This window comes from Vanessa cardui, chromosome 14, assembly GCF_905220365.1.
Source record: "Vanessa cardui chromosome 14, ilVanCard2.1, whole genome shotgun sequence".
Taxonomy (NCBI): domain Eukaryota; kingdom Metazoa; phylum Arthropoda; class Insecta; order Lepidoptera; family Nymphalidae; genus Vanessa; species Vanessa cardui.
In genome coordinates, this window is record NC_061136.1 from 7,150,398 (window position 1) to 7,169,699 (window position 19,302).

The following is a 19,302-nucleotide window of genomic DNA, read 5'->3' on the forward strand; positions in this document are numbered from 1 at the left end:
GAGTCAGTCACAGTGGAAGTTTATCATAGATAAACTCGGATCGGTTGGGAATATTTAAACCCTTAATTATAACCTACACATATTTCATATTTATTTAATTTTAAATTACTTTGTTTTCCGTATAATAGATAATTGTATTTTAGTTTTATATGTTCATTTTTTTATATTGTAGGTAGTCTGACGAGCAAATGGGCGCAATGGTGGTATATAGTCACCACCGTCATATATATAGAAGCTATAGGAAATCTATACTATTCCTAGCATCACCGACGCTCCACCAACATTGGGAACTAAGATATATGTTTCTTGTGCCATTGCCTTACTCGCACTTAAAACTGGTAGACAAATAAACAATTTGTTGTTTGGCGTTAGTATATAGGTAACTAATATGATGATTGAGACCACCCACTTATCTCCCTAGACGGGCTTGCACAAAGTCCTACTGACCATTTCTATATTAAAAACCATCTGCGTATAAAGTTTGAAAGTCAATAAGACAAATAAAATTGATATTAAAAAAAAAAAAAACAATTAAAATGATGTATTCTGTTACGTTTATTTAATACATGCAAACATTCCAGTGATTAACAGAATCTGGTACACGGCTACAAAAGAGCATGTTTCAAATAATGTTAACACATTTCTCTGACCACGCAAACTTAACGGGGCTCGTTTTTCTCGCCCGATATAAATCATTGTAAGCGGTTTCTGGCGAACATATTCTCACCTTTTTGCTGCTTTATAAGAAATAGCAGGAGGGATATTACGCTTCGTTTACACTAATATAATATTGATCGGAACACACAAAGTAGCTGTGATAGAACGCTTATGTTTGAGATGAGAAGAGATTTAAAAATATGTTGGAATATATTGAAAATAATCTGTTTGTGAACTTTTCTAGAAATTTTACTAATGAAATTATATGCTAGTGTTTGAATTTAACAAAACAGTTCTTGCTGTAGGCTAAGTTACTCCTTATTGTATTAACTTCCTGCTAGTGATTGACAAAATCGGTCCAGTCTTTCCAGAGATTGTCCGCAACGGATAAAAATAGTAAAAAAATTCTTACAGGTAACGTGTATGTATACACATACATTGCATTTAGTAAAAAATAATTATTTTAATATAACAGATACTTAATTTTAATATATGTATAGATTAGAATTGTGGCTTAGATTATAATTGAAGAAGCAGAAGCAACACTTCCATATGCATAATCAGTTTTAGTTTTATGATGTCGTGCTGCCTGAAACCTGCATGTGTCGAATGAACTTCTGCAACATTTGAGTCCTCACCCTAATTCACATAGAACCAGTGTTGTGGAATAAGCTCCGGATAACCTCCCCAAAATTTCAGGAGGCTTACTTTGACAGGCTATATATTCTCACACAAAAAAAATCTTCAAGAAGCAGAAAATTATGGTACACTAATATTTTTTTTGAATACTAAAGACAATATCACCAGCGCATTGAACAGTTCTGTAAAATTGTAACATTTGCTCTACCAGCTTTAATACAAAATCACAAGAGCGATACAAAACAAGTACAAGTAAGAAGCGAATAAAACTGAACATAAAAGTTTGTACCAGATGTTGATTTTTAGAATTCGATTTCGAAACACGGAAACGATTTGTTTTCATTTTTCAGAGACTCCCAGCGGACAAAACAGACGCACAAGTTATTCATAACATTGTCTGTTTCATGTGTTATTGCTCTTATTCGTTTGATTCAAAACTCCAAAGACATATTACTGACAAAATCTCAATTGTTTATTTTTATCAAGAGATTCTCTGCTTTCTTTGATGTAGATTGAACTTACTTATCAGTAGTTTATTTTACATAATTATTATTATTTATATGTGTTATATTTACTTCTAAATGGACTTATTCCTAGTATAAATTATATAGGTATATAATATTATCTTCCCGTGGAGATTCTTCATAAAAGGAACTAGAACAACAACAGCCTGTAAATTCCCATTGCTGGGCTAAAGGCCTCCTTTCCCTTTGAGGAGAAGGTTTGGAACATATTTCACCACGCTGTTCCAATGCGGGTTGGTGGAATACACATGTGGCAGAATTTCTATGAAATTTGTCACATGCAGGTTTCCTCACGATGTTTTCCTTCACCGCTGAGCACGAGATGAATTATAAAGACAAATTAAGCACATGAATCAGCGGTGCTTGCCTGGGTTTGAACCCGCAATCATAGGTTACGATGCGCGCGTTCTTAAGTTCCTCCTCCTCCTCCTCCTCCTAATAAGGAACTAGAAATCCGATGTGAACCATTTAGAATCACATTCACACTCATACATACATAAAAAATATCAAAATGGGTTCAGCGTTTGGGACGAACTCGTTGACACACAGTCACATAGGAAATGTATATAATCTGTACTAATATAAAAGCGAAAGTAAGAAAACAATGTCTGCTACCTCTTCAGGCTTAAACCAATAAACTAATTGAGTTGAAATTTAGTGTAAAGATATTTTGAATACCGGGGAAGTACATAGATTAAACTCGATACATGATTTTGTAGATGATAAAAAAGCGTGGAATTAATACCTGTTGGTTTCCACTCAGGATATATTAATTTAAATCATTGTATTAACTTAGATGACTTTGAATTTTTTAATTGTTGAAAAAGAGTAACTACTGAGTTTCTTGCCGATTCTTCTCGATAGAATCTACTTTCCGAACCGGTGGTATCTTCACTTAACTGTTAATTGACGATTCAAAAGTGCTTGTAAAAGCCCACTTGAATAAAGTTTATTTTCATTTTGATTACTTTTTCTAATTAAAAAAAAAATCTTCAACTAGTATCGCTACATTATAAAATTCTAAAAGGACTCATGTTACGCTAAAAATATATAACTAATATTTCATAATAAATTTGAAACCATATAATTATAAGTAACTTTTTAAATTTTAAATATAGGGTTTTTAATGAGAACAGTCCACAATTTGTAGCGTTAAGGAAATAAACACATGCGCTATAAAAAGATGAGTGGCAGCTGTAACGGTTTCTTAACCGTTTCTAATTAGGAATGACACTTTTATAATTTCAAGAATAGGAATATTATGTTAGGACCAAACACCATCGGGATATAAAAACAAACTCGTTTTGGTCAAAAACATTTTATTTCGTCGTTATAGTTTTATAAAATCTTGGGAACTTTTTAATTTTACAGGATAATAATGATTTAAACTTCATATTTAGCCGGTTATTTTTTCATCGATACATAGAATGTAGAGCATATTACCGGCAAAGGGATATGGCTATGATGTTTGCCTGACCAATTTCGTTCATAGTGGTAATTCTCATCGTAGTCTAGCTAATTTTGGAGATGTTATAGTACTTCAGTCTGTGCGAAAAACAGTAACACTCTTTATATATCCTAACTTGTATAATAGGATGGGGATTATTATAATATAGACTACCGAAACGAATTAGACCTAGTAGTCTATACAACCTTGAAGACATAATAGTACTTCAGTATGTTCGAAAAACAGTTACACTCATTGAATATTGTAACTTGTATAATAGAATGGGGATTATTATAATATAGACTACCGAAACGAATTAGGACACAGGACAATATTTGATGCTACCCTGGGTTGCATGATATAAACTGTTACACTTTTGGCTGCTTCTGTGATTGACAGAAAACCCAAAAAAATAGTGACCCGAACGGGATTTAATTATACGAAAAGAGCAATGAAACAAAAAATACAGCGATTTAACAATAATAGCCAAAATAAAAGTACAATAAATAAATAATTAATGACTTCAATTTACCAAGTACCTTTATTTTAAATGGTATGTCCTATAAAGTATAAACATTATAAGTAAACATAAAATACATGCCAGTGTATAAAAATAAACTGATAATATTGCTATATAAATATAACAATAAATAATTATTTCTTTCAATGTTATAATGTAAGTATATAAAATAAGTCTATAGTTTAAAATATTTTATACAAATTTGCTATCATAACATGTATACTAAATAACCTATCCATAAATAAACCTGTAAATAGTAGAACTTTTACCTTGATAATTTTTAAATGTAATTTATTTTTTGTATGTGATATTGTATCTACTGTTGGTTGTCCTAATGAAAATAAATAAAATAAAATACTATTTTTGTTCTTATTGTTGACATGAACAACTCTCGATCGTATGACCTTTACATTTATCTTTAGATTAAATGTCGTTATGTAAAAGGATAAGAAGACGCGACGTTGTAAAATGTATACTTCCTGGTAAAGTTACCACAACCGCGATGTTTCACCGCAAAATCACTAATGCTAGTATTTATTTAATTGTATAAATCTACAGTTGCTTTACGCTTGACTTCGTTTTCGAGGTAAAAAGTATTAATTTATTAGGCTGTCATAGTTAGAAATAAAGTGTGCAAAAGCAATATAATACTTTAGAAAAAATAAGTTAAACTAAAAACTAACTATAAATTGTAATATTACATAATACGTGCATAGACAGTGAACGAAAATTCTATTAGTTTGGTTAAATTAAAAATAATTTATACCATGAATTCAAAAATAAATAGAGATAACTTGATTCAAAACACAATGTAGGTAAATAATATTTTTTAATAAGATATACCTACATACATGAATTATGTATATATGGCAATATTAAGTTATATCGAAATAACAATGTTACCACATAATGTGTAGACACCAGACACATACCTACAGATAATATTTTGAAGAAATTATGTTTGATATCATACATTTTGAGAGAATTTTAAATTAAAAAAAAAAACATTGTTTCGTATAATTATACAACAATCCATCCAATTTTAGCGCCTATATTCATATTCATAATAATTACCCAATATTATTACATTTTTAAAGAGTTTTGATACTTTGGTTTTAATTGGCACTTTTTGCAAGCATTTTTATAATGTTCATGCTTTAGCTAAGCACTTTCGTTTATTAGACGTCTAGACGAAGTACGCGTGCTAACGCATTAAGCGATTTGTTTCATAATACGTGTCACTCGGAAGACAAATTGAATAAAAAACACGTTCGAACGTGGAAGTCACACAAATGTCAGAAATGTTTTAATTTATGCCCTACGATTTTGTATTCGGAAACGTAAATTTTTCATTCTTAATGCTTTCGAGCTATAAATAAACACCTACGTGTAATTTCATCATTTTTCTGCGTCGTTAAATCTTGTAATATTAGACATATTATTTAATATTATACAATTTAAAGTTGATCATTAATAAACCTAGGCAGGTATTTTCAGCGATTTGGAATTCTTCAATGATCGTAGTAATGATGAAGAACTGGGAAAATGATTAAGTGATATCAAGATGCCAACGCATAAAATTATATGATCTTTTAGCCAACATTATAAAAAGGTATTAAAAATCAGCTTTATTTTATTTTTATATAAATGTTTCCCAATATAGTCGTCGATGTAGTAGTGACCAGTAGTAGTAGTAGTAGTAGTAGTAGTAGTAGTAGTAGTAGTAGTAGTAGTAGTAGTTCTACTATAATGAAATAAAAAAAAACCCTTAAATTAGTTTCTTATAAAATGATATTTTAATAACGCTGAAGAACAATTTGTAGTTTCAGTGAACATGGCATTGATATGAAATTTATTTTCGGTTTGGAAAATAATACAAGTAAGAAAATCGCACAGAGAATTAGATCTTTATCAGAAATAATGGCATATGTTATAAAAATAAAATCTGAATAATTATAATATAGATACTGCAAATGTTGTAATTTATGTAAATGTGTGTGGAAAAGTTTCACACCGACATTCTTATTCTGGAAATGTTTTAGAAAAGGGTTTATTAAACCCGAGATTCACAGTTAATGCGAAACTGAATATAATTCTTGATTACATTATTAATTAAAAGCTCGTAAAAGCAACCCGACCTGCTGTGAAACACGGACTCTGTTCTTAATTAAACTCTGAATAAGCCTCTAAAATAGATGTTAGCTAATTACCTCAGCGACGTATTATTTAAACTAAACTGTTGATAATATATTTAAAGTTTAAGCAAGCATATATAAGCAGAACAAAAGAAAATTGTTCTATAAATGAATTATAAACTCACACTAAGATTGGTACTCAAAATTAAATAGGTATCGCGTTACGTTATAAATGTACTACAGACAAATGCTACTTAATTTATGGATGTTTTATTGTCTTCATTAGTTCTACGCACTCAACATAAATACATTTCTTCGAATGGATTGTGTACTGATAGTCGGCAAACTTAAAAACGTACATTCATGATTCAATGTTTTTTTTATAAATATTTCGTTTTACTTTTTTTTATCAATAATTGCACATAACACAAGCCGATACTTACTTTAATAGGTCACGTTTCAATCAATTTATGTAATTACATACTTTATCTCGTTTTACCAATTAATTATAGACAGAGATAAGAATACTCTTAGTATAAGTGGACAATTTAAGTCTCTTACATACGAGAGTGTAGGTAGTTGAAGTAGAAACTTGTTTCATTAGTGAGATAATAAGTAAAGCTATATTTCAAAGTCGGTAACGACGTTGTGTACCATGTAATTATTGCTTGTTAATTACAGCACAATTAAGGGACATAAACAATGATAAGCCTTTAGGTATTGGGACGCGAGATTCGTACCTAATATTCACAATGTGTTTAAAATAAATATATTATGTGTGCCAATATCGTTAAATTTCAAAAGTATCTGAGTAATATGTATATATTTTTTTATTGTATTTATATTTAGCTAGTAAACGCCTGCGGCTTCACTCGTGTTTTAGGGTATTGGTTGTTATGTGTAAGACAAAAAAGTAGCCTATAAAGTATCCTTTCTTGGAGTCCAAGTTTGCTTCATACCAATTTGTAAATGTAATTATTTAATTAATCTGAATTAATAATAAAATTGTCTATACACGTGTATAAGAGTATTATTTTAATGTATGAGTAAGTATAGTGATATCTTTATTTTATAAAGTTATTATTTCGTTTTAGAATAAATAATATTTAGATTATCAAACAGTTGGCTAAAAGTTACGAGGTGTACATATCAATTTTAAATCACCCTAATGCTTAAATGCTTAAAAGATTCTTTGCTTTCCAAGGTACGTAACACTGCCACTTTCTGTATAAAATATAAAAGTAGATATATTGTACTGCTAGGAAAAAAAAAAACTTAAAAATTTCAAAATTCTCACTTGAAATTTTACATAAAAACTTGAAAATTTTAAAAAAAAATCTTTTTTCCGGTGTGAAAACTTTTGTCCTGCACCGGAACGTCTGACAGCAGCCGCTTGGGAAATTTTTCAAATTTTCATTGAAATTAAAGTAGGCGAACTGGGAAGGCATTAATCACGTCAGAATATTACCTCTGTAGAAATTATAAATTTTATACGGAGAACTGAGCGTACAAAGTATCTTATATTGGCTGTATATTCAAGTTAATTTTAAACGACGAACGACCATCCTATGCTGTGGCTTTTATTTTATTTTGCAATATCAGTACTAGGTACGTGTTGTAGGCACAAATAAAAAAAAAATGTTATAGACGATGGGACTATTACTGACAGAGCAAGTAACTTTCAAATAGTGGTCTTGACTAAAATCGTTTATTAAATTCTTATGTAATATAATACTGTAGTATTTTTATATGGTTATGACTTCAACCACTTTTAACAAAATTCACTTATATTATTTTGAGTATTGGAGATATTATTAATAGTATAGGTAAGAAGAGGTAAGAAGATGAAGACAAAAATTGCCGAGATGACCTAGAGACTATAATACGTTAAGGAGCGTAACCAGGCAAGCGTTACTAAATTTTTATGTGCTTATATTCTAATATTTGAGTTACTTTTTACACATTGTATAACTTTAATTATATAACTTAACTTATTGTATAACTTTAATTTTTAATCATTTAGTTAAGAATATGTCGGTTGACTATTTTTAGAATATGTTGTAATGTAATATTTAAAATGTTTACGATTAATACTGGCCGAATGTCTGATACTGGCCGAAAAGAAAGAGAATGTCAAGAAATCGAATGCGGCGGCAATGTTTTGTGACATTTAATTTTAATTTGGAAATACGGGATGTATTGTAAAACACGGGTTAGTGGAAAAATGAATGTGAAAATTGTGTTAATAAATGAATCTGGAAGAATATCGTTGTTTAAACTGGTGACCATCCAGACTAAGTATTTTCGTGCTCGACATGGAATCCAGTATGTGGGACGATCACAGGCTGTTACTTTGGTTTAATTTACTACGTAAAAGGAAAAACGCTTCAACGTAGACATACAATAAAAAAAGAAACAAAATACAAAACGCTTTTTCGCATTTAAAATCACTGACTCGAAAGAGTTTTTATTTTGCTTCACCGTGCTCGCATTGAATTTGAAAACGTGTGTAAACGTAAGAAAGTGAGTGTCGGCGTGCAATAAGTCTAAGGGGAAGTAGTTTATGACCCCGCGCCCTCGACGCTGTTAGGTAAGTCCGGGTTGATTCTTTGGTAACATAGAACAGCGTAAAAACTCAGATTAAACTATTTTTAATAATACATAAATACTTTTTGGAAAATGTAATATTGTTTTCATAATTTTTTATTATAAATTAAATATTAGTAATTAGTTCTATTATTGAAAACGGGATATTTAGTTATTATTTAGTCACGTGCACAAGAACTTCGTAGATAATGTCAAATATTGAGCTCAATTAAAAAAAAATAATAAAGACATGGTAACTATCCCGATTTAAATAACCATAATGTTAAAAATAACCATGCTAATTTAAAATCTTATATTAGTAATTACTTCTTTTAAAAATAAAGTGTTGATATTCGTACTGAATTTGAATAGGTCTATATACATTTTTGTTTCCTTGATGAAGAAATTAAACACAATTTAAAGCTCATTAATGCCGTTACTTAATTATTGTTATATACTTATATTTTTTTAAATAGCCATGCTTCTTGCTGTGGCTCGTAATTGCGTATTGTATTCCTTTTAAACGAGTTACATCTAATAATTTAACTAATACTGCTTAAATAAGAATGCACGGGCGTCTTGAGACGTCCCCCAAAGGTTGACTGCAATTTTACGAGCGACTGCCCCTAGCCATCTAGGACTCCCTCGCACGCACAGTTCTTCGAAGAAAACAATGCTAGCATAATATTATATTTGATTCTTAGTCGAGAATGTCATGTAAAATATAAAATATGAAAATACCTGACTTTTATTTTCAGTCATATATCATGTATTTAAAAGAAAAGTAAAAAAAACGTACAGAGTAATGAAAGGATGAAATACTTTTGTTAAAAATAAAAGTAATTTTCATTTACTGTATACTATTCTAATCGATGCAGCATCAATATTATTATAGCCCAACAGATCTTGATTAATAACTATATCTCTAGATATTATAAAACAATACTATTTCACTTCGCGATATTCAATTATTTTGCAAAGTTGAATGAAAATGTACGTTTTTTAATTTTTGATGGACAACTGGTGAAAACGAGAAAAGAGAATAATTATAGGTACGCCCACATGAAATTTATTTTTTACGATTTACTTATTTAAAATATATCCGAAATAGAATTCCTATAAACGTTATCTTCATTCGAAATACACCAAACAGATCTAAATAAAACTTCCCATTCATCATTAAGGATTTTATCGTTCACGTGACGAAGATTTATTATAGGAGGGTTTCTAAACGATAAAAAATATCGGCCCAATTATGGATCGTTTATTGGAGCTCATGCATATAAATCAAAGCAATAATCTAGCGCAATACGTGTCTGATAATAACAGGGCAAGAGGCCGGCTAAGACGTGACAAGTGACAGGAACGGTCTATGCAGGTGGACTAGAATTAAGAGGCAATTTTAAGCTGGCAGTTACTCCATAGGAAACGAAATCCTTCCATTTATTATATGATTCTAGCGACCCTGAGCAATACTTGTACCAGATATACTACATAATTTATTTTTTCACGACATCACATTATATACCTTTAAAATTCGTTCATCAGTCTTTCTTTACTATATTGTCTAAAAATCTTCCTCTTAAATTAACTCTTATCTGTTAATAAAAACGCATCAAAATCCGTTGCGTAACGTTAAAGATCTAAGCATACATAGGGACAGACAGCGACAATTTACTTTGTATTAAACTATGTAATATTAATAATGTTGAGTACTTATTTAAACGTCGATTGTCCCTTAAAGTTTAATATATGAATAATAAAAGTAACTAAAAAATATATAAAATTACAAATAGTTAAGAAACAATAAAACTGTTTTTATTGTTTGGTGCTTTTACTAAATATGTTTAAATCTTAATGTATTTATATAGGCCAGTAAACTAAATGTTTAAATACGTAGCTCTGAAATGGCGGCAATTTTTATTGGGCGGCAAAGCGTGGACAAATGCAGAGTTCTAACTGCCGGCTGTTCATTCCCACGTACTCCGAGAACTGGCGAGCGATGGCGAATTTAAAATTCCATTTTCCAGCATTGCGAAATGTTCAAATTGCAGTTAAAATCACCTATTGTTCATTCTCCCTAAGGCGAAAAAAAATATCTATCATATATTCTTAATTAAGGCTAACGCTGATATTTTTATTTCAATAAATGAAAAAAATATGGAAGGATATTTTTTTTAAATAATGTTTGTAGCAAAACATTTGTTGTTTATCAATAACATAAGCGATCAGTTATGAAATATAAGAATAGCTGCTTAATAATTGTTACGTTAGACGAATACGAAAGACGAATTTCTGATTGTCCTAAGATTATGTTTGCAAAAGCATTGACATGCAAATACCCTCGAACAATTTGTTAGTAATTTAGTCTAAATTGATTTATTATCAAACTTTATGAATTCAGTTGTTTCTCGACTTTAATATGTCTATTTCGAGTATTAAATTACCTCTATCTAGAGGTGCCGTATTATTATTATTATTCAATAACTACTATGATATACCATCTATCTATCACATATACTGTACAATTCTTAGGATGGTAACGATTACTGGAGTACATGTAGATGGCACTCCAGGGACAAACAGAGCAAAAAGCTTTGAATTGGTTAATAACCCAGCGTATAGATGGCGTTATGAGTATGAATAAAATAGGTTAAGCCTTGTATATTAAATATAATTATTAATACTATTCGTTAATTTAAAATTATTTTATGACATGGTAAGTTTTTATTTAATAATTATCAACACCATTGCTTGACAAATGTGAAATTAATAAAAATTCATTTATCAACACGCCAAACATAAATGGTTTTCATAGAGCTCAGTTTTATTCGAGCAATACATTTTTTTTTATAATTATTCAAATAACCAAAGTTGGGAATTAAACCAATAATTCTTTAAAGAGAATAAAAAATCTTTATTTTCTACAGACACATTACTTGTTAATTGTCAAATGGAACACTACCACCGGTTCAAAATAAGTACCCTAACATGAAAAAATCTGTCAAAAGAAACCCAGAATGGTTTCTTTTTTGTCTTCTTTTAGAACATCTGGGATTATCTTGTATACTACTCCATAAAATTATTATTATTGACAATATGCATAGCACATTTGCGTAAAATTATTCTATCGATTTTTGTTGCTTTTTTTAAATAAAAATATATAATGCAAAAATTAAAAAAAAACCTTCATAATTGTAAATATCCCATTTAGGCTTTCTCTCCCTTTGAGAATGTTTTGGAGCTTTTTCTAAAGACTGTTCTGCTCCAATTGGGGTTTCATCATTTACATCTGATCATTTAATAACTATGATTATTTATGAACATTTTATGAATTATTGATTTATATAAAATTGGTTTAATCTTATGGATGTATATGTAGTAAGTTAAAGACAGCATCGATTTTTTCCAAATAATATATTTACTAATGCCAAATCAATCTTAAACACACATCAAAACAGACATAAGTAATATGCACAATCTCACTTAACTAAGCTATAAAAGTAGATATACTCTATTTTGTTTTTGGAAAACAATTGTAAGAATTTATTCTCCTTTAATACTTCATTGAAATTATAGTATATATTTATTTACAAAGTTCATTTTAAGGCACATTTGTGATTTGCCATTGTAGGTATAAGTACAAATATAATTAAAAAAAAAACACGAAAGTCCGTCTGATGATGGCACAAAAAATGTTTCAAGGAACAATACATCATGTGAAACATTGTAAAATAACTATACACAGACTTTCAAAAACTTTGTACGTTTACTTTTATTAATCACGATATTATATTGATATTATAGATAGATGTTCAATTTTTTATGAGAAAACTGTATGGCATCTGATTATTTTTTTTTAAATGCTATTTTTGTACCGTAGTTAAAGGTACAGCCAAATGCTACAGAAATTATTATGGTTTAACTTACACTCGATTTAAAATAATGGGTGTTAAAGGTTTAATGTTAAAATATTTTATATAATGTTAAAAGTCGTTTCAAACATAATTCTATTTAAGTGATTTATTCTTTTCAGATTTAAGATGTTGCCAGAAATTTATGTTCATGCAGTTTATAGCACCGCAAAAAAATAACACTGCAATTGTCGTAACAGATAAGTGTTAAAAGCTTAGATATAATATAGTTTCTATTGCAAAATGACGATTGTACGTGGTACAGATAATATTTGAATTTACAGATTGAATTAAAAAAAAAGACATTACGTAAGGCGTTAATAAGGTTCAGATGTTAACACAGATTTTGCACAGACATTGCATAATGTATACATTACACAGAGATATTTATGGTCATTTATACGAGTGAGTGACCAACATATTAAGTACTTAAATAATGAAGTAATCATGGACGGAGTGTGTTAACGACTTCAAGGATTATACAATTCGAATAAATGGCTAATAAAAATTTTTATGTTTTCCTAAAAAAATTAACATACTCTTGTCGATATTTCGATACAATTATTTTATATTTTAATGAAAATTGACAATATTCTAAAGATTCAAATAAGGCACTTAAAGACAAAGATATTTTTTTTTTATAATTTTTTCCCGTGAAAAGTTATATTTTATATTTATTCTTATTTCTAAATAAAATTTAAGGTATAAATTTTCGTTCTCAATCGTAACATGTGATTAAATTTTACTATAGTATTTTGTTAATCTCAACATCAGATCTCTCTTACTTTTGATAATTGCTCAAATAATGAGAATTTTCTATAAAATATTAATTTGAAATAACATCTATTGCACTAGCTTTAATATAGTAAATTATTGAAATATTATTGCTTTTAACAATACATAGCTCTATGTACATAACAATTAACTATATGATTATAATTGCCCCAGTTGCGATTGCTTAAACATTTTTAACTTTCGAGTTATATTTACTACATTATTAAGACACCAAAAACACGCTAAAAAGATTGATCTGTGATATTCTGATAGAGATAATAATTATTATCAGGAGATTCTTACAGGAGATTGCAACGAAGGCTCTAATGTAATGATTTATAATATGATTCACAAGACAAATAGTCTTAAGAAACAACTACATTTACAAAAATACAACTAATTGCCTAAATTGATTCAAGACAAAGTATAAACATTAACATTAAGCAAAGTTAACAATAATTTAATCTCTTCTAACTTTACTTTATTATTAAATAATCAATATAACAGTTTTATAGAACCACAAAAATGAAAACATTGTACATTAATTATTAAGGCACTTGGGATGTGCAATATACGATTTGTTATGTATAAATATTAAGCACTACAGATTATAAAATATAATTATTTTAAAAAAAAGAACTAATCACGAATACGAATTCATTTACTCATCGACCAATATCATTTATTAAGGAAGACATCTTGAATTTTGTTCAAATATAAAAAGTATCAAAAATTTCAATGAACATTATTTTTTTAAATATTCTTTGGTTAAAGTTTAATGAGGGATTCCCAAAGCGGCTTTAGAGTCAATAAGTAAATGAAATACACAGACTTTTATTCGATTATCAGTCCAATGAAAACGTGCTAATCTATAATTTTGCGGATTAATACCTAATACACTTATACTTACATCCAGTTACCTCTATCCTGCCTCTTGTTTGTTATCTGGAGAGGCGATGTTTCTTCTCATCTCCAGAATCCGAATATTTATGTAATTTGTACTATACTTAACATATAAATCATTTAAAAAATTGTAGAAGTTAAAATATAAAAAAATCTTATTCATGTTTCTGTATAAATAAACATGCATTCAAATAGCAGACAGTTTAACTAAATGTGATTTCAGTTTTACGTCAACTACATTGAACCACACTTCTAAAACTTTAAATCATCTAAATTGAAACAGTTTAAAAATAATTTCTAAACCATCATAATAATATTTCGACGGCGCCAAATTTTTTTGCTCAACAAAACGATACTTTCTATATTTCGAGAATATAATATATAACTAGATCTAATAAATAACTAAATACTAAAGATTTATTAAACAAATTTAGCGCCGCGGTAGATAGGGTAACCTAACAACACTCGTGCTCCAACAACAATACGGTCAAGCGACAACAGAAGTACAATGTTACAATACAGTAAATATAGTCGATGGCGTGTGCCACTTCAAAAAGAAATATAATATAAATTGTTAATAAAGTTCATCTTGTTATAAACATAACAGGCATATAAATGTTAATAGTTAGACTATTAAAATACATATTACATGTTAACGTGAAAGGCCCAACAGCTATAGCTACATGGTGGTCGATGGTCCGATGAATATGTTACGCGGCGACATAGGGTCCTGTGCGGGCGGGCGACCGTTTCTTCTGTTAATGCCTCGGCGCCATTAGCACTCACCTAGCCGGGTTAACGAGAAGAGAGAAAAACAGAATGTTAGTATCGATCAAAATGTCATGGTCCGACTACACGAAGCCTCAATCGCGAGGTCGAAAGCTTCAACGCTTTTACGCTGCCCGCGTCACGCCGTTTTGTACAAAAGGGTTAGACATAATTGCGTTCTCGGAAGTCACATTTTTGGGCAATTCACGTGGACACAAAAATATCGTATGATACCATGAATGGGGACCGGCATATCATGCAGCTGATAAAAGCGATCAAACTGGATCTCGGATCGATGTCTAAGGTGTACGGATTTAAAAATAAGATTTTGATAAAAAAAAATAATATCGGGAGGCTATCAGGCATTCGTGCCGCGACATTAGATTCGTTTGCTATGGTCCTGTTAATAAATTATACAACGTATACTTAAATTAGTTTACTTAGTTAATGGTTGAAAATGTTAAAATAATTTAGTATGATAATGATAATCTACAGAATAGGATTAAATGCCCAATAGTTCCCATTGAGTAGAGTTTGTAACACGTGAAGTAGCATCAGTACGCGTCGGTGTTTCAAACTCTTCCCAAAACAAACAAGCATAGGTAATAAACTTATCACTTATGTATAACCATATCACCCCGATGCAAGTATGTAAGTTATTCAACACATCTGAAATAGTTCAATAATAATTGTATATGATAGCATTCACTTTATAATTGTTAATAAGTTTGTGATCGATAATGTCATTACATATTTGCATGTTAGTGACTCATATAATATAAATAAATAGTTACAAATAAATCTGCAGTGACAGTAGCAGTTATGACAGTGCACTTCGTAATTATTATGTCAATAATCGGGAACTTGGCCTTGTGGAGTTACATGTTAGTTGTGTGAGGCTACATCTGACCATAATGACTGCACGTCATCAACTTTATTGACTCATTGTTTTCACTATTGTATTGTATATTAAAACCAAATACGCGATCCTGTTCCAGCTAAAAATAAAAAAACTCCAATGGAAAATTTCAGACAATTTATTGTAAAGTATATTCTTCTGAAAATGCATTTAATATTTACAATCAACAATTGAAATAATATTTTATACAAACATATCATATCATCTTATATAATTCTCTTCATAATAATATCGATAGCGTTCAGTTTTAAAAAGTATTGCATATAAAGCGTGAAAATACGTAATCGGCATATGCCATTTCAAAATCCACAAGGACACAAGTGCAAAAATCTTAATAATAAAAAAAACTTTCAAATAAGAAAGTGAATAAAATAATACCTAAGGCAATAAAATCAACTAGCTTAAAAATTTCATATATAAAAATCTTATATTGACTAAGAAAACTTGTGATGAATATAAAAATGTCAAGTCAAAGAATGGGGCATTTTGATTAATACTGGAGCGATGGCACATATTCCGAAAATGCTCTTCTCTTTGACTAATACTGGGCGAAATTTAGGAAAGAAGGATTTCACAACCCGAATGTAGCACCGGCATGGAATTTATTTGCTTAAAGATATGACATATCTGGATATATTTAAAGAAATTCAATTAGTCAGCTATTCACTGGAATTCCAATCCTCCTTCCCTTGATAATATATTTCTAAACATTACCCGAAATATCATTGTTCGCATAGATAATGCCTACGTGACTCTTAGAAGGCACATGTTGTGATATAAATATTACAACAGAAGCATTAATAGAACAAAATGAGAAATTTGGTAACGCTGATGTTCAACTTGGAAACATAAAAAAATATTTCGTAAACAACACTGTTATAACGCCTCGCATCACAACATGTAACAGGTTTAAAAATCTATAAAAAAAAAAGAAATATAAAAATCACAGTTACAAATTATGCAGTGTCACTTCAGATCCGGTTTGAAGTAGTGATGGGCATAATATTCCTCGTACAAACTAACCGAGGACATAACTAATAAGTACACAATAATATAGAAAAGGACACAGAGAGACCATAAAGCAGAGGCACTCACGCATTCTTACGAACGAATATGATCGCTAGCTATATTGCATCACACACTGGCTATAACTAAGCTCTGAAACGATCAAATGTCGTATCGATATTATTATCGATATTATTTTTGAGATTCAAATTTACCGATACGTCAATTGAACGTTTTATGAACACCGATCGTGTATGCAAGCGTATTCATCGTAAGGCATGCGTGCACGCGCGCTTCTCACCTTGTTAACAAAATGGCGGCGTGAGAGCGTTTTGGCGGGAATTAAGGCGCCGGTAAGGCAGTGCGCTGGTAAGGGTGCTCCCTCACCTGCGTCAGCCGTCCCGCCCTCCGCACGATACCTAGCGGCATAGGATATTTATTATCTGTGTCTGAACAGAGCATTATGAAGTTTCAACCAATAACCGTTGAGCGGCACCCAGGCTTTACGTTAATTTTACAAAAAATATATTTTTTTTAAATTTTGATGTTCATACAAGACAAATATAATGAAAAATATTACATTTTTATGTTTATCGTTACCATGGAATGAAAATATGATTTCTGATATTTAAATTGCTTTTTTAAGTGCCTAGGTTGCCTGTAACTAAATATATAAATGCTGAAAAGAAATTAATCTCATTAATTTAACGGCATTCCTTTCATACAATTCTTAATTTGCAATCTGTAAATAATATCAACTGCCAACATTTTCGTAGCGTTTGAAATGTTTTACATAGATATTATTGAAACTTGGCAGTATCACTAACTAAAAGTATTATGCTTATATACGCCTAAATTTTATCTATAATTATTGCTTTGGAAATAAAAAATAAAACTTTAAATCTCATTTGATCGTATCGTACAGAAATTATTAATATAAGAACATTTTAAATAATAATCTGACTCGGCAACAAGAATAGAGAATAATGAACCTATATAATATTACTATAGGTAGCGGCTGATTGATTTTTTTCATAAAGCTCACTCTTTTCTAAACTAACTAAAAAATCTTTAAAAGATAAAAAATAATACTTAAACCTATGGTATGTTTATAAATATAATAATATGGCTAATAAATTAATAAATTATGACATTGTTACAACAACAACATAACATTATAATTCTAAATATAAAATGTTGTGTTATCATTGTAATTTTGAAAATTTATAATTGTCTAGAATGTTGTTCGTCATTGTCTAAAATTGAATGTTTATGGGTTTTTTAGTAATCAGTGTGGTTAATAGTTAAATATATTACGATTGTTTTGCTTGTAATAAATATTCAATTTGTATTTGGTCCCTTTGCTTGTAATCACTGAATTATTAATAATTATTTCGCCATTCAGAGATTTTTACAGTTAATAATAAAAAAAGAAAAAAATCATGTTAATCACATTCGGGAAATCTAACAAGGATCAAATGTATGACATGCAAGATATGTCACCAGTGTTATTAATAGGTATCTAAAGATATATTATGAAAAGAGCCGGCTTTTGCAAGTCTTTTTGTTGCCAATTCTAGTATTTTATATCTTTATAAACTAGGTGTTATATTTTGTGTTCGTTTATAAAGTAATCTTAGAATGTCTCACAAGAAGTTGTTGCATTATTGTGGGACGTCGCAAAGCCGGTAATGTGTGCGAATAAAAATTAACAAAATGTTATTTGATTAGTTGTATTACAAGCGAGGGTTATCACAAAAACTTTAGATAATTATGTGTGTTTTCAATCAATGCAACTATATATAGGGTATAATAATATAACGTATATAAACTTCTATATCTTTGTATATCGAAAATCGGTAACTTATAAGAGTTCTATTGGCAGTTACAGAATTATTCAACTACAATATCAACTGCCCTCAAACACTGCTATGAAAACGTTATAATAAATATATCATTTATTATATATTACTTTGTGTAAATAATTTATAATGCTATATAATAAATAAATAATATTCTTTGTTTGTTGAGATATAAAATATACTTTGTATGACTGTACAAAACGGCTAAAGAAAAAAAAAACAAAATTGGTTTTTAAATTAAAAACATAACGTAGGTACAATATGATCGAGTCACTAAATTAAATCCTTCTTAAAGTAAAACTTAAATCTAACTTGTTAATGGCTCTTATGACTTTAGAAGAGGCGTTTAAAAAAACAATTTGTCAAGGACGGTTAGGTCTTGCGGACACGCATATCAAAATACCACACACAGACTTATCTATGGTAATTTTAACAGGCAGTAGAACTAAAGTCGTTTTTATAGTCTATGGTAAGATATTTGATTGCAATTTGCCAGGTCCTAAAAATGTTGCGATGACCGTAACGATGAAGTTGGAAGCCTGTCGTATCTTATTGCGGTCTGCAATTGTGGCCAATGTCAAAAGCCAGCAAGTAGATATCTCGACGCTGCAACCCCATTAAAACATTTAAAATCACAGTTCAAGAATTT

The 19,302-nt window shown here is 29.7% G+C and overlaps 1 protein-coding gene across 6 annotated transcripts in view; it reads right to left on the reverse strand.

Annotated features, from left to right (window-relative positions):
- Positions 1-11,908: 11,908 nt before the first annotated feature.
- Positions 11,909-19,302, reverse strand: part of LOC124535155 (protein held out wings) — a 62,927-nt gene continuing 55,533 nt past the window's right edge. For 3 of the 6 annotated variants that reach the window (XM_047111250.1, XM_047111251.1, XM_047111248.1), the window contains exon 7: positions 15,889-17,210. In XM_047111250.1, coding sequence (XP_046967206.1) covers positions 17,134-17,210 — 77 coding nt within the window. In that variant the 3' untranslated portion in view covers positions 15,889-17,133. Of the gene's footprint in view, positions 14,886-15,888; positions 19,260-19,302 lie in introns of those variants that run through there. The other 3 variants (XR_006966784.1, XM_047111249.1, XM_047111252.1) reach the window with 3 other exon arrangements.